This window comes from Dromaius novaehollandiae, chromosome 34, assembly GCF_036370855.1.
Source record: "Dromaius novaehollandiae isolate bDroNov1 chromosome 34, bDroNov1.hap1, whole genome shotgun sequence".
Taxonomy (NCBI): Eukaryota; Metazoa; Chordata; class Aves; order Casuariiformes; family Dromaiidae; genus Dromaius; species Dromaius novaehollandiae.
In genome coordinates, this window is record NC_088133.1 from 1381466 (window position 1) to 1395032 (window position 13567).

General features: G+C 71.1%; 3 protein-coding genes across 3 annotated transcripts in view; all 3 read left to right on the forward strand.

Annotated features, from left to right (window-relative positions):
* Nucleotides 1–71, forward strand: part of SIRT2 (sirtuin 2) — a 4091-nt gene extending 4020 nt beyond the window's left edge. The window contains exon 15 of the mRNA XM_064502973.1: nt 58–71. Coding sequence (XP_064359043.1) covers nt 58–71 — 14 coding nt within the window. The remainder of the gene's footprint in view (nt 1–57) is intronic.
* A 3060-nt stretch (nt 72–3131) lies between these two features.
* Nucleotides 3132–5075, forward strand: IRF2BP1 (interferon regulatory factor 2 binding protein 1). Its single transcript, XM_064502936.1, has one exon. It carries the CDS (start codon nt 3307–3309, stop codon nt 4783–4785), a length of 1479 nt encoding a protein of 492 aa, XP_064359006.1. The 5' UTR covers nt 3132–3306; the 3' UTR covers nt 4786–5075.
* Nucleotides 5076–6760: 1685 nt separating this feature from the next.
* On the forward strand, nt 6761–10097 carry FOXA3 (forkhead box A3). The gene is made up of 2 exons (XM_064502974.1): nt 6761–6814; nt 9441–10097. The coding sequence occupies exons 1-2, from the start codon at nt 6761–6763 to the stop codon at nt 10095–10097; spliced, it is 711 nt and encodes a 236-aa protein (XP_064359044.1).
* Nucleotides 10098–13567: the final 3470 nt, after the last annotated feature.

Here is a 13567-nt window from a genome sequence, read left to right on the forward strand (position 1 = left end):
CCCCCAGTGTCCCCATGTCCCCCCTGGGCCCTGCCCCTTTCCCCACTCACGGCCCAGGCTCCGCCCCCTAGGCCCAGGCCCCGCCCATTCTTCCTTCTCTGGGGGGCCAGGCCCCGCCCCCAGGCCCTCATCCTGCCCCTTTCCCCTTCCCTGGGGTTCAGGCTCCGCCCCCCAGGCCCAGGCCCCGCCCCTTCCCATTTCTGGTGTTCAGGCCCCGCCCCCAGGCCAAGTCCCGCCCCCTAGGCCCAGGCCCCGCCTCTTGTCTTCACTGTTCTTCAGGCCCCACCCTCCTATATACAAACCCTGCCCCCAGGCCCCGCCCCCTAGGCCCAGGCCCCGCCCCCTGGGGCCCTGCTGAGGGCGGGGGGTCTGAGCTGCCCCTGGGGCTGGGAGCAGTGACTGCGGGGGGGACACGGGGGGGTGGGGGGGACATTGCAGGTGACCAGGGGACTCTGGTGCTGGTAATGGGGGGGGGGACCCAGAGAGGGACGTGGGGTCCCCGTCCCTGTCACCATCACCTCTGTGTCCACGTGGCCTGTCACGCCTGTGGCCCCTTGCGCTTGTGTCCCCGTGTCCCCAGCCCCGGGTGGCCCCTTGCACTTGTGTCCCCGTGTCCCCAGCCCCGGGTGGCCCCTCGTGCTCGTGTCCCCGTGTCCCCAGCCAGCACGCAGCTGCGGGGAAGACGCTCCCCGAGCGCCGGGGCTGGGGCCTGAACACCCCCCCCCCAATGACGTCCCTGTCCCCATCTCTGTACCCCCCCAGCACTGACGTCCCTGTCCCCATCCGTGTCCCCCCCCGGGCTGTTGGGGGGCCCTGGGGCCCCTCCCTGCTGGAGCTGCCCCCTCCCTGAGCCGCCCGGGGTGTCACGAGCTCTGCCCCGTCTCAGCCCTGGGGCCGGGGGGGGTCCCCGGGTCTTTCCGGGGTGCTCAAGGTGGGGGGCAGCCCCCCCCGGGACACCCCACCTGCCCAAGGGCTTTTTAAAAGTCTGGTTTTTTAATGCAAGTTCTGTTTTTCTTTTTTCTTTTCCTGATGTTTCTGCAATGAAAAGTTTTTGCACAAACCGGCGCCTGGCCGTGCCCTGCCTTTGCGCCCCCCCCCCCCTCCCCGGCCCCTGCCTCGCTGGGGGGGCCCTGTCCAGCGTGGGGACACCGGGGGGGGGGCTGCCTGGTTTGGGGGGGGGGGTTATTGGGGGTCCTGCCCATTGTGGCAGTCTGGGGGGGACCTTTCTGGTTTGGAGGGGGGTCTATTGGGGGCCCTGCCCATTGTGGCAGTCTGGGGGGGACCTTTCTGGTTTGGGGGGGGGTCTATTGGGGGTCCTGCCCATTGTGGCAGTCTGGGGGGGACCTTTCTGGTTTGGGGGGGGTCTATTGGGGGCCCTGCCTGGTTTGGGGGGGGCCTCTGGGGGGTCCTGTCTGGTTTGGAGACCCCCATGGGGGGGCTCTGCCTTGTTTGGGGGGTCCTGGGGGGTCCTGTCTGGCTTGGGAACCCCTATGGGGAGGCCCTGCCTTGTTTGGGGGGGGGCCCTGGGGGGTCCTGTCTGATTTGGGGACCCCCATGGGGGCCCTGCCTGGTTTGGGGGGGTTCTGGGGGGTCCTGTCTGGTTTAGGGACCCCCGTGGGGGGTCCTGCCTGGTTTGGGGGGGGCTCTAGGGGGTCCTGCCTGGTTTGGGGGGGCTCTGGGGGGGTCCTGCCCGTTGTGGGGGTCGGGGGGGGGCCGTGACACCGGCGGGCCCTGCGGTTGTTTTGGTGGGGGGGCGTGCCGGAAGTCGGAGGCGCCGCGCGGGGCGTGCCGGGAGCTGTAGTTCCGCCTCCCCTTGCCCCGCGCAGGGCATGCCGGGAGCTGTAGGCCCGCCCTGTCTCCCCCGCGGTGCGTGCCGGGAGTTGTAGTTCCGCCCCCGCGCGGGGCATGCCGGGAGCTGTAGTTCCATCCCCCGCCCCGGGGCAGCGGTACTCCCCCGTGCACACGCGTGTGCTCACATGTGCACACACGTCTCCATGCACACACCCATGTCCCCATGCACACGCATGTCCCCCACGCACACCCGTGTCCCCACGCACACCCGTGTCCCCACGCACACACATGTCCCCCACGCACACACGTCCCCCATGCACACATGTCCGCATGCACACACGTCCCCCATGCACACACGCATGTCCCCATGCACACGCATGCCCCTCCATGCACCCATGTCCCCACGCACACACATCCTCCGCACACCCATGTCCCCATGCACACCCATGTCCCCACGCACACACACGCCCCCACGCACACACATGTCCCCCATGCACACACACATGTCCCCATGCACAGATGTCCCCCACGCACACACATGTCCCCATGCACACGCATGTCCCCCACGCACACACATGTCCCCCATGCACACACGTCCCCCCATGCACACCCGTGTCCCCACGCACACACATGTCCCCATGCACACCCGTGTCCCCACGCACACCCGTGTCCCCATGCACACGTCCCCCATGCACACGCATGTCCCCATGCACACATGTCCGCCATGCACACACACATGTCCCCCACGCACACACATGTCCCCATGCACACGCGTGTCCCCATGCACACGCGTGTCCCCACGCACACACATGTCCCCATGCACACCCGTGTCCCCACGCACACACGTGTCCCCATGCACACGCGTGTCCCCACGCACACACATGTCCCCATGCACACCCGTGTCCCCATGCACACACATGTCCCCATGCACACGCGTGTCCCCACGCACACACGTCCCCCCATGCACACACATGTCCCCATGCACACACATGTCCCCCACGCACACACGTCCCCCCATGCACACCCGTGTCCCCACGCACACACACATGTCCCCACGCACACACATGTCCCCACGCACACACGTGTCCCCACGCACACGTCCCCCATGCACACACGTCCCCCCATGCACACACATGTCCCCCACGCACACACATGTCCCCACGCACACACATGTCCCCCACGCACACACATGTCCCCATGCACACCCGTGTCCCCACGCACACCCGTGTCCCCATGCACACCCGTGTCCCCCATGCACACCCGTCGCGCCGCGCATGCGCACCACCCCCCACCCCGCGCGAGCGGCCCCTTTAAGGCGCGGGCGGACTACCCGTCCCGGCATGCCCCGCGCGCGGCCGTTATGTAAGCGCGGGGCGGGCGCGCGCGCGGCGCAGGGGGGGGCGGGGGGCTGCGCTGAGGGGGCGGCGGCGGCGCGGGCCGGGCCGGGCCGGGGGGGGGGGCGGCGCGCGGGTAACGGCGGCGGCGGGGGGGGGCGGCGGCGGCGGCGGCGGCGCCATGTCGGCGCGGCGGCAGTGGTGCTACCTGTGCGACCTGCCCAAGATGCCGTGGGCCGTGGTGTGGGACTTCAGCGAGGCCGTGTGCCGCGGCTGCGTCAACTTCGAGGGCGCCGACCGCATCGAGCCGCTGCTGGAGGCGGCGCGGCGCCTCCGCCACAGCCACGGCCACGGCCACGGCCACGGCGCCGCCGAGGCCCGCCCGCCGCCGCGGCCCGCCCGCGACGCGCTGCCGCCGCCGCCGCCCGGCCCGCGCCTGCCCAACGGGCTGGGCCGCGCCGAGGAGGCGGCCGAGCCGCGCCGCGGGGCCTCGGTGGCGGCGGCGGCGGCGGTGGCGGCGGGGGGCTGCCGGCCGCGGGGCGCCGAGTGCCTGGCGGAGCTGAGCGAGGCCATGCGGGGCCGCGCCGAGGACTGGCCCGGGAAGCCGCCGGCGGTGCGCGAGCGCCTGGCCGCCCTGGCCGGCTGCGCCCCCTTCAACGTGCGCTTCCGCAAGGACCACGCGCTGGTGGGGCGCGTCTTCGCCTTCGACGCCGCGCCGCGGCCGGGCTTCGAGTTCGAGCTGAAGCTCTTCGCCGAGTACCCCTGCGGCTCGGGCAGCGTCTACGCCGGCGTGCTGGGCCTGGCCAAGCAGATGTTCCACGACTGCCTGCGCGAGCCGGGCAAGGCCATCTCCTCGGGCTACAAGTACCTCGAGTACGAGAAGCGCCAGGGCAGCGGGGACTGGCGTCTGCTGGGCGAACTCTTCACCGAGGCCGTGCGCTTCTTCCGCGACCCCCCCGCGCCGGACGCGCTGCCCCAGCAGCCCCCCGAGGCGGCGGGCGCCCTGCTGCCCGCCTCGCTGGCCCGCGCCCTGCCGCCGCGACGCCGGAGGAAGGCCTCGCCGGAGCCCGACGGCGAAGGCGGTGCCGGCAAGCTGACGGGCGAAGAGCAGCAGCAGCGGCAGCACTGGCTGCCCCTCGCTTTGTACCCGCCGGGCGACGCCGCCGCCGCCGCCGCCCTCCGCGGCGACCCGTCGCCCATCGCGGCGCTGAAGACCGTGGCCGAAGCGCTGGGGGCCGGGCAGCCGCCCAAAGACGCCGCCGCCGCCGCCGCCCGGCAGAACAGTGGCAGCCCGGCGTCGCCCGCCGCCCAGCAGCGCCCGGCACCGCGGGGCACCGAGGCGGCGGCTCAGCCGGCGGCGGGCGCCGAGGCGGCGGCGGGTGCCGAAGCGGCGGCGGCGGCACCGCTGTGCTGCACCATCTGCCGCGAGCGCCTGGAAGATACCCACTTCGTGCAGTGCCCCTCGGTGCCCGGCCACAAGTTCTGCTTCCCGTGCTCGCGGGATTTCATCAAGGCGCAGGGTGCCGCCGGCGAGGTTTATTGCCCCAGCGGGCAGAAGTGCCCCTTGGTGGGCTCCAGCGTGCCCTGGGCCTTCATGCAGGGCGAGATCGCCACCATCCTGGCCGGCGACATCCGCGTCAAGAAGGAGCGCGACCCCTGAGCCCCCCCCCCTTTCCCCTTCCCCCCCCCCAGGCTCTTATTAACTCGCTGCCTTGTTTTCTTTTTGGGAGGGGGGCACAATTTGGGGAGGGGGGGTGGTTGTGTTTTTAACCCTTTCGGACCGGAGACTCTGTATAAAAGGGGTGTTGGGGGGGGATATTTGGGGGGGGGGCTCAATAACATCTGTTGGGGGGGGGAGCCCCTCCCCTGACTCTTTTTAGGGTGCTGCTTTGGGGGGGGGGGTTAACTGTTGTCCCGGACTCCTGGGCCCATCTCCTGGTGGGGGGGAGGGGGGAGACTTTGGGGGTCCTCGTGGGGGGGGCATGGGACGCCTGGGTTCTCCCCCAGCGTTTGGGGGGGGGTTGGGGTCGGGGGGGGGGACGCTCAGGGTTCCCTTTTCGGTGCTAACGCCTGTAGTTACCACGTCCCCTCCCCTGCCTCAGTTTCCCCCCCGGGGGGGGGGCAGGGAGACCCTACGCTAACCGCCCCCCCCCCAGCGCAGCTGAGGGCTCCCCGGGAAGGGGTTTGGGGGGGTGACAAGTGCCTGTCCCGGCCCCCCGTCTGGGCAGCCCCCCGGGCGGGGGGCCGGGGGTCCCGCTCGCTCTGTTGCTTTTCGGGGACTTTTGGTCAATAAACAAACGCTTTTGGGTGGTTTTTGTTTAAGCTGCAGCTTGGCTGGTCCTTGGGGGGGGGCGTGGGGGTGTCCAGGGGGTCTGGGGGGCACTTTGGGGGGGGGGGCAATTGGGGGTGTCCTGGGTCTCTGTGGGGCTGGTTGGGGGGGACATGGGGCAATTGGGGGTGTCCTGGGGGCCTATGGGGCTGGTTTGGGGGGGCTGTGGGGCAGTTTTGGGGGGCTGCGGGGCTATTGGGGGTGTCCTGGGAGTGTGGTGGGCAGTTTGGGGGTGTGTGTGGGGCAACTGGGGGTGTCCTGGGTCTCTGTGGGGCTGGTTGGGGGGGACATGGGGCAATTGGGGGTGTCCTGGGGGTCTGTGGGGCTGATTTGGGGGGGCCGTGGGGCAATTGGGGGTGTCTGTGGGGCTGGTTGGGGGGGACATGGGGCATTCTGGGGGTGCCCAGGGGGTCTGTGGGGCAGTTTTGGGGGGCTGTGGGGCAGGTAAAGGGTGTCCTGGGGGCCTATAGGGCAGGTTTGGGGGCATATGGGGCAATTGGGGGTGTCCTGGGTCTCTGTGGGGCTGGTTGGGGGGGACATGGGGCAATTGGGGGTGTTCTGGGTGTGTGTGGGGGCAGTTGGGGGGGCCATGGGGCAGGTAAAGGGGGTCCTGGGGGCCTATAGGGCAGGTTTGGGGGCCTATGGGGCAATTGGGGGTGTCCTGGGGGCCTATGGGGCTGGTTTGGGGGGGCTGTGGGGCAGTTTTGGGGGGCTGCGGGGCAATTGGGGGTGTCCTGGGAGTGTGGTGGGCAGTTTGGGGGGGGCCGTGGGGCAATTGGGGGTGTCCTGGGGGCCTATGGGGCAGTTTGGGGGGGACATGGGGCAATTGGGGGTGTCCGGGGGGGCCTATGGGGCAGTTTGGGGGGGGCCATGGGGCAATTGGGGGTGTCCGGGGGGGCCTATGGGGCAGTTTGGGGGGGGCCGTGGGGCAATTGGGGGTGTCCGGGGGGGCTGGGGGGCAGTTTGGGGGGGCCATGGGGCAATTGGGGGTGTCCTGGGGGGCTGCGGGGCAGGTCCCGGGGGGGGGGCGGTCCCGGGGGGGGTCCCGGTGCCGGTGCCCGCGGCCGCCAGGGGGCAGCCCAGTCCCGGTGCGGGGCCCCCGGGGCCGCCCGCCCCCCCGGTAGCGCCACCCCCCCCCGGTCCCCCCCCTTCCCCCCCCCTCCCCGGGGTATTTAACGGGCCGCCGCGGAGGCCCCGGGGAGGCAGCGGCGGGACGGCCCGGCCCGGCGGTACCGGCAGCCCCCGGTACCGGCAGCCCCGGCGGGGAGGGGAGGGGAGGGGGGGGCGCGGGGGGGGCTCGGTGACGATGGAGAGCCACGAGCTGCCCGACTGGAGCGGCTTCTACGGGGACCCCGCCGAGGTGGGCACCGGGGGGGGGGGCACCGGGGGGGGCCGGGTGCCGGTTGCCCCGGGGACAGCTTGCCGGGCCCCGGGGGGGCGGGTTGCACCGGGCCCCCCCCGGGGAGGGAACCGGGGGCACCCAAGGGTGCCAGGTCCCGGGTGCCCCGGGGGTGCAGTTTGCACCGGGACCCCCCCGAGGAGGGAACCGGGGGGGCTCGGGGGGGCACCGGGTGCACCGGACCCCGGGGGTGCAGTTTGCACCGGGACCCCCCTGAGGAGGGAACCGGGGGGGCTCGGGGGGCACCGGGAGCACCCAAGGGCGCCAGGTCCCGGGTGCCCCGGGGGTGCAGTTTGCACCGGGACCCCCCCGGGGAGGGAACCAGGGGGGCTCGGGGGGTGGCACCGGGGGCACCCAAGGGTGCCAGGTCCCGGGTGCACCGGACCCCGGGGGTTGGTTTGCACCGGGACCCCCCCGAGGAGGGAACCAGGGGGGTTCGGGGGGCACCGGGGGGCACCACGAGCACCCAAGGGTGCCAGGTCCTGGGTGCACTGGACCCCGGGGGGGTGGTTTGCACCGGGACCCCCCCGAGGAGGGAACCGGGGGGGCACCGGGGGCACCCAAGGGTGCCAGGTCCCGGGTGCACCGGACCCCGGGGGGGGTGGTTTGCACCTCGGTGCCCCCCCCCGGGGCCACAGCACCCAGGGGTGCCCCGAGGCCTGGGTGCTGCTGGGAGGGTTGGGGTCACTGTGGGAGTTGGGGGGGGGGGCGTCACGGGTGGGGGGGTGACGCATGGACACACGGACGTGCACGGGCACACGTAGCCACGTGTGTTGGGGGGGGTCAGAGTCTCCCTGGGGTGCTGTTGGGTGGTTGGGGTCACCCCGGGGTGCTGGGGAAGCTGGGATCACCCTGGGGTGCCGTGGGGCGATGGGGGTCACCCCGGGGTGCTGGGGAAGCTGGGATCACCCTGGGGTGCCGTGGGGCGATGGGGGTCACCCCAGGGTGCTGGGGAAGCTGGGATCACCCTGGGGTGCCGTGGGGCGATGGGGGTCACCCCGGGGTGCTGGGGAAGCTGGGATCACCCTGGGGTGCCGTGGGGTGATGGGGGTCACCCCGGGGTGCTGGGGAAGCTGGGATCACCCTGGGGTGCCGTGGGGCGGCGGGGGTCACCCCAGGGTGCTGGGGAAGCTGGGATCACCCTGGGGTGCCGTGGGGCGGCGGGGGCCACCCTGGGGTGCTGGAGCGGGTGCTGGGCTGGGTGACGATGTGCGAGCTGGGGTCAATGCCAGGATGGGTGCCGGGGTGGGTGATGATGTGGGTGCTGGGGTCAGTCGTGGGCTGGGTGCCAGGCTGGGTGCAAGGATGGGTGCTGGGTTCAATGCCAGGATGGGTGCTGGAGTGGGTGATGATGTGGGTGCTGGGGTCAATGCCAGGCTGGATGCAAGGATGGGTGCTGGGGTCAGTGCTGGGAAGGGTGCTGGGATGGGTGATGATGTGGGTGTTGGGGTCAGTGCCAGGCTGGGTGCAAGGACGGGTGCTGGGGTCAATGCCGAGATGGGTGCTGCAGTGGGTGTTGGGGTCAGTCGTGGGCTGGGTGCAAGGACGGGTGCTGGGGTCAATGCCGGGATGGGTGCTGCAGTGGGTGCTGGGGTCAGTCGTGGGGTGGGTGCTGGGGTCAATGCCAGGATGGGTGCTGGGGTGGGTGACGATGTGGGTGCTGGGGTCAGTGCCGGGATGGGTGCTGGGGTGGGTGACAATGTGGGTGCTGGGGTCAATGCCGGGATGGGTGCTGGGGTGGGTGCTGATGCGGGTGCTGGGGTCAGTCCCGGGGCGGGTGCCAGGACGGGTGCAAGGACAGCTGCTGGGGTCAATGCCGGGATGGGTGCTGGGGTGGGTGACGATGTGGGTGCTGGGGTCAATGCCGGGATGGGTGCTGGGGTGGGTGCTGATGCAGGTGCTGGGGTCAGTCCCGGGGCAGGTGCCAGGACGGGTGCAAGGACGGGTGCTGGGGTCAATGCCGGGATGGGTGCTGGGGTGGGTGACGATGTGGGTGCTGGGGTCAATGCCGGGATGGGTGCTGGAGTGGGTGCTGCAGTGGGTGCTGGGGTCAGTCGTGGGCTGGGTGCAAGGATGGGTGCAAGGATGGGTGCAAGGACAGCTGCTGGGGTCAATGCCGAGATGGGTGCTGGGGTGGGTGACGATGTGGGTGCTGGGGTCAGTGCCGGGATGGGTGCTGGGGTGGGTGACAATGTGGGTGCTGGGGTCAATGCCGGGATGGGTGCTGGGGTGGGTGCTGATGCGGGTGCTGGGGTCAGTCCCGGGGCGGGTGCCAGGACGGGTGCAAGGACAGCTGCTGGGGTCAATGCCGGGATGGGTGCTGGGGTGGGTGACGATGCGGGTGCTGGGGTCAATGCCGGGATGGGTGCTGGGGTGGGTGCTGATGCAGGTGCTGGGGTCAGTCCCGGGGCGGGTGCCAGGACGGGTGCAAGGACGGCTGCTGGGGTCAATGCCGGGATGGGTGCCGTGTTGGGTACCAGGACGGGCGCCGGGCTGGGTGACAAGGCGGGTCCCGAGGCCGGGCGCCGGATGGGTGCCGGGACCCCAGCACCGGGCGCCAGCCCCCGCCGCCTCCCCTCTCCCGCAGAGCTGCTCCGGGCCGCCGGGACCGCCCGCCGCCCTGCCGCCCGCCCCGGCAGCACCCACCCAAGCCCCGGCCCCGCGGCGGGCGCCCGCCAAGCCGCCCTACTCCTACATCTCCCTCATCGCCATGGCCATCGAGCAGGCGCCCGCCAAGATGCTGACGCTGAGCGAGATCTACCGCTGGATCATGGAGCTCTTCCCCTACTACCGGCACAACCGGCAGCGCTGGCAGAACAGCGTCCGCCACTCGCTCTCCTTCAACGACTGCTTCGTCCGGGTGGCCCGCGGCCCCCACCAGCCCGGCAAGGGCTCCTACTGGGCCCTGCACCCCGGCTCGGGCAACATGTTCGAGAACGGGTGCTACCTGCGGCGGCAGAGGAGGTTCAAGCTGGCCGAGAAGAGCAGGAGGGCGGCCAAGGCGGCGGAGGGGGCCCCTCGCGTCGCCCCGGGGCCGCCCCGCGGCTTCAGCCACCCCTTCTCCGTCTCCACCTCGGTGGCACCCCGGGCGGGTGACGCCAAGGGCTACGAGTCGCCCGGTGCCGGTGGTCTCGGGGTGCCGGGCGAGGGGAGGGCGCCCTACGAGGTGGCACCCGGCGCCCTGGCCGAGCCCCCCGCCTGCTGCCAGGGCTTCTACGGGCGCCCGCTGCTCGACGCCTCGTAGGGACCCCGGCCCCCGGGGTGGGGGGGTGGGGGTGTCCCGGCTGCGGGCACCCAAGGGGGGGGGTGGATGGTGGGGTTGGGGGTGCCCTGGGGTGCTGGGTTGGATGAGGGCACCTTGGGGACACCAGGAGGGACATGGGGACATTGAGCCCCACGAGGGCACCTTGGGGACCCCCAGATGGATGTGGGGACATTGAGCCCCACGAGGGCACCTTGGGGACACCAGGAGGGACATGGGGACATTGAACCCCATGAGGGCACCTTGGGGACACCAGGATGGACATGGGGACGTTGAGCCCCACGAGGGCACCCAAGGGACCCCCAGATGGACATGGGGATGTTGAGCCCCATGAGGGCACCTTGGGGACACCAGGATGGACGTGGGGACATTGAGCCCCACGAGGGCACCCAAGGGACCCCCAGATGGATGTGGGGACGTTGAGCCCCACGAGGGCACCTTGGGGACACCAGGATGGACATGGGGACGTTGAGCCCTGTGAGGGCACCTTGGGGGCACCAGGATGGACATGGGGACATTGAGCCACACAAGGGCACCCAAGGGACCCCCAGATGGACATGGGGATGTTGAGCCCCATGAGGGCACCTTGGGGACACCAGGATGGACATGAGGATGTCGAGCCCGACGAGGGCACCCAAGGGACCCCCAGATGGACATGGGGAGCCTGAGATGGACCAGGGCACCCAAGGGACCCCCCAGATGGACGTGGGGACCCTGGGGACGCCAAGACGGACATGGAGAGCCTGAGCCTGACGGGGACCCCCTGGGGACCCCCACATGGGCGTGGGGACTCTGGGGACACCAAGATGGACGTGGAGACCCCGAGCCCATCGAGGATACCCCGAGGACCCCCGGCTGGACATGGGGACCCTGGAGACCCCCGGGTGGACGTGCAGATCTTGGGGACACCGAGATGGACATGGAGACCCCGAGCCCAACGAGGGCACCCTGGGGACCTGCAACATGGATTGGGGACCCTGGGGACACCGAGATGGACAAGGGGACCCCAAGCCCAACGAGGGCACCCTGGGGACCCCTGGATGGACTTGGGGACCCTGGGGACACCGAGATGGACAAGGGGACCCCAAGCCCAATGAGGGCACCCTGGGGACCCCTGGATGGACTTGGGGACCCTGGGGACACCGAGATGGACATGGGGACACCAAGCCCAACGAGGGCACCCTGGAGACCCCCCACATGGACTTGGGGACCCTGGGGACACCAAGATGGACATGGGGACCTCGAGCTCACCAGGGTCACCCTGGGGACCCCCGGATGGACATGGGGACCCTGGTGGATGTGGGGACCCCGAGTCCCCTGTCACCCTGGGCTTCGGGGACGGTTTTGGGGTGGTTTTGGGTGCCACCAGGGCCATCCCGAGTACATGCCACCCTCCTCTTCCTCGTGCCCTTCCTCTGCCCCCCCCCCCGGGATTAAAGAGCTTTTCGGTAACGGCCCCCGCAGCCGCCTCGTCTCTGTGTCACCCGGGGACACGGGGGGGGGGGACACGGGGGACATGGGGGACATGGGGACACGGGGGACAGGGAGGGCGCGTGGCCGCAAGCGGAGGGTGCCCACCCCGGGGTGCCCCCCCATCCTCCCTCCTTCAGCCTTCCCTCCTTCCTCCCTGCTTCCCTCCAGCGCTCCCTCTCTCCTCCTTCCCTCCCTCCCTGCCTGGCCATCTCTCCCTCCCTCCTCCATCCCACCCTCCATCCCTCCATCTCTCCTTCCCTCCTGCCACCTTCCATCCCTCCCTCCCTCCCTCCCTCCATCTCTCCCTCAATCCTTCCATCTCTCCTTCCCTCTCTCCATCTCTCCCTCAGTCCTTCCATCTCTCCTGCCCTCCCTCCACCTTCCATCCCTCCCTCCATCTCTCCTTCCCTCCCTCCACCTTCCATGCATCCCACCCTCCATCTCTCCCTCCATCCCTCCCTCCATCTCTCCTTTCCTCCCTCCATCCCTCCCTCCATCTCTCCTTCCCTCCCTCCACCTTCCATCCCTCCCTCCATCCTGCCCTCCATCCCTCCCTCCATCATCCCATCTCTCCCTCTGTCCTTCCATCCCTCCCTCCATCCCTCCCTCCGTCCTTCCATCCATCCCCTTCTCCATCCTTCTCTTCATCCCTCCATTCTCCTTCCCTCCCTCCCTTTCTAGTCCTCCATGTACACGCGTGTGTCCCCGCACACCCCAACGCACACGCGTGTCCCCGCACACCCCAACGCACACGTGTCCCCTTGCACACGCGTGTCCCCGCACACCCCAATGCACACGTGTCCCTGCACACCCCAGCACACACATGTCCTTGCACACGCGTGTCCCCACACACCCCAATGCACACGTGTCCATGCACACCCCAGCACACACGTGTCCTTGCACACGCGTGTCCCCGCACACCCCAATGCACACGTGTCCCCTTGCACACATGTCCCTGCACACCCCAGCACACACATGTCCTTGCACACGCGTGTCCCCGCACACCCCAATGCACACATGTCCCTGCACACCCCAGCACACACGTGTCCTTGCACACGCGTGTCCCCGCACACCCCAATGCACACGCGTGTCCCCTTGCACACGTGTCCTTGCACACCCCAGCACACACGTGTCCTCGCACACGCGTGTCCCCGCACACCCCAACGCACATGCACCACCCCAGCACCCACCAGGACGGCCCCCCCCCCCGTCCCCGCTCCCCCCCCGGCTCTGGGGCGTCTCCGTCCCCGCGGCCCCCCCGGCGGCAGCGGTGGCGGGGGGGGGGCCGGGGGGGCCGCCCCGAACACTGGCCCTTTGTGCGTCCCGGGCGCGGGGCCGCGGCGGCGGCGGCCGCATAAAGCCCTGCCTGTGCCCGCGCCAGGCCCGGCCACGCCGCGGGGCCGGGGGGGGCCCGACCCCCCCACCCCAAGCCCTGAAATGGGGCTGGGAGCCTCAGGGTGCCCCCCCCACGAAAGGGCCCAGGCGTCCGGGTGGGGGGGGGCGTGCAGCGCCGTGCGCCCTCTGCTGGGACCCCCCCCCAGCACCCCGAAATGGGGCTGGAGCCTCAGGGTGCCCCCCCCGTGTGCCCCCCCCTGCACCCCAAAATGGGGCTGGGAGCCTCAGGGTGCCCCCCGTGTGCCCCCCCCACGAAAGGGCCCAGGCGTCTGGGTGGGGGGGACGTGCAGCGCCGTGTGCCCTGCCCTGGGACCCCCCCCCCCGCACCCCGAAATGGGGCTGGGAGCCTCAGGGTGCCTCCCATGTGCCTCCCCCAGAAGGGGCCCAGGCGTCCGAGCGGGGGGGGGCAGCACCCTGGGGTGCCACGTGGCCGGGGGGGGGGTGGCTGGCACCGGGGGCCGCGGGGCCTCGTTTACGAGCTGTCGCTGACGAGGTTTCCCGGCAGCCCCCCCCTTCTCCCCCCCCCCCCGCGGGGCCGCCAGGCCTCGGGGTGCCCCCCCCGCCGGCCAAGGGGCCCAGGCGTC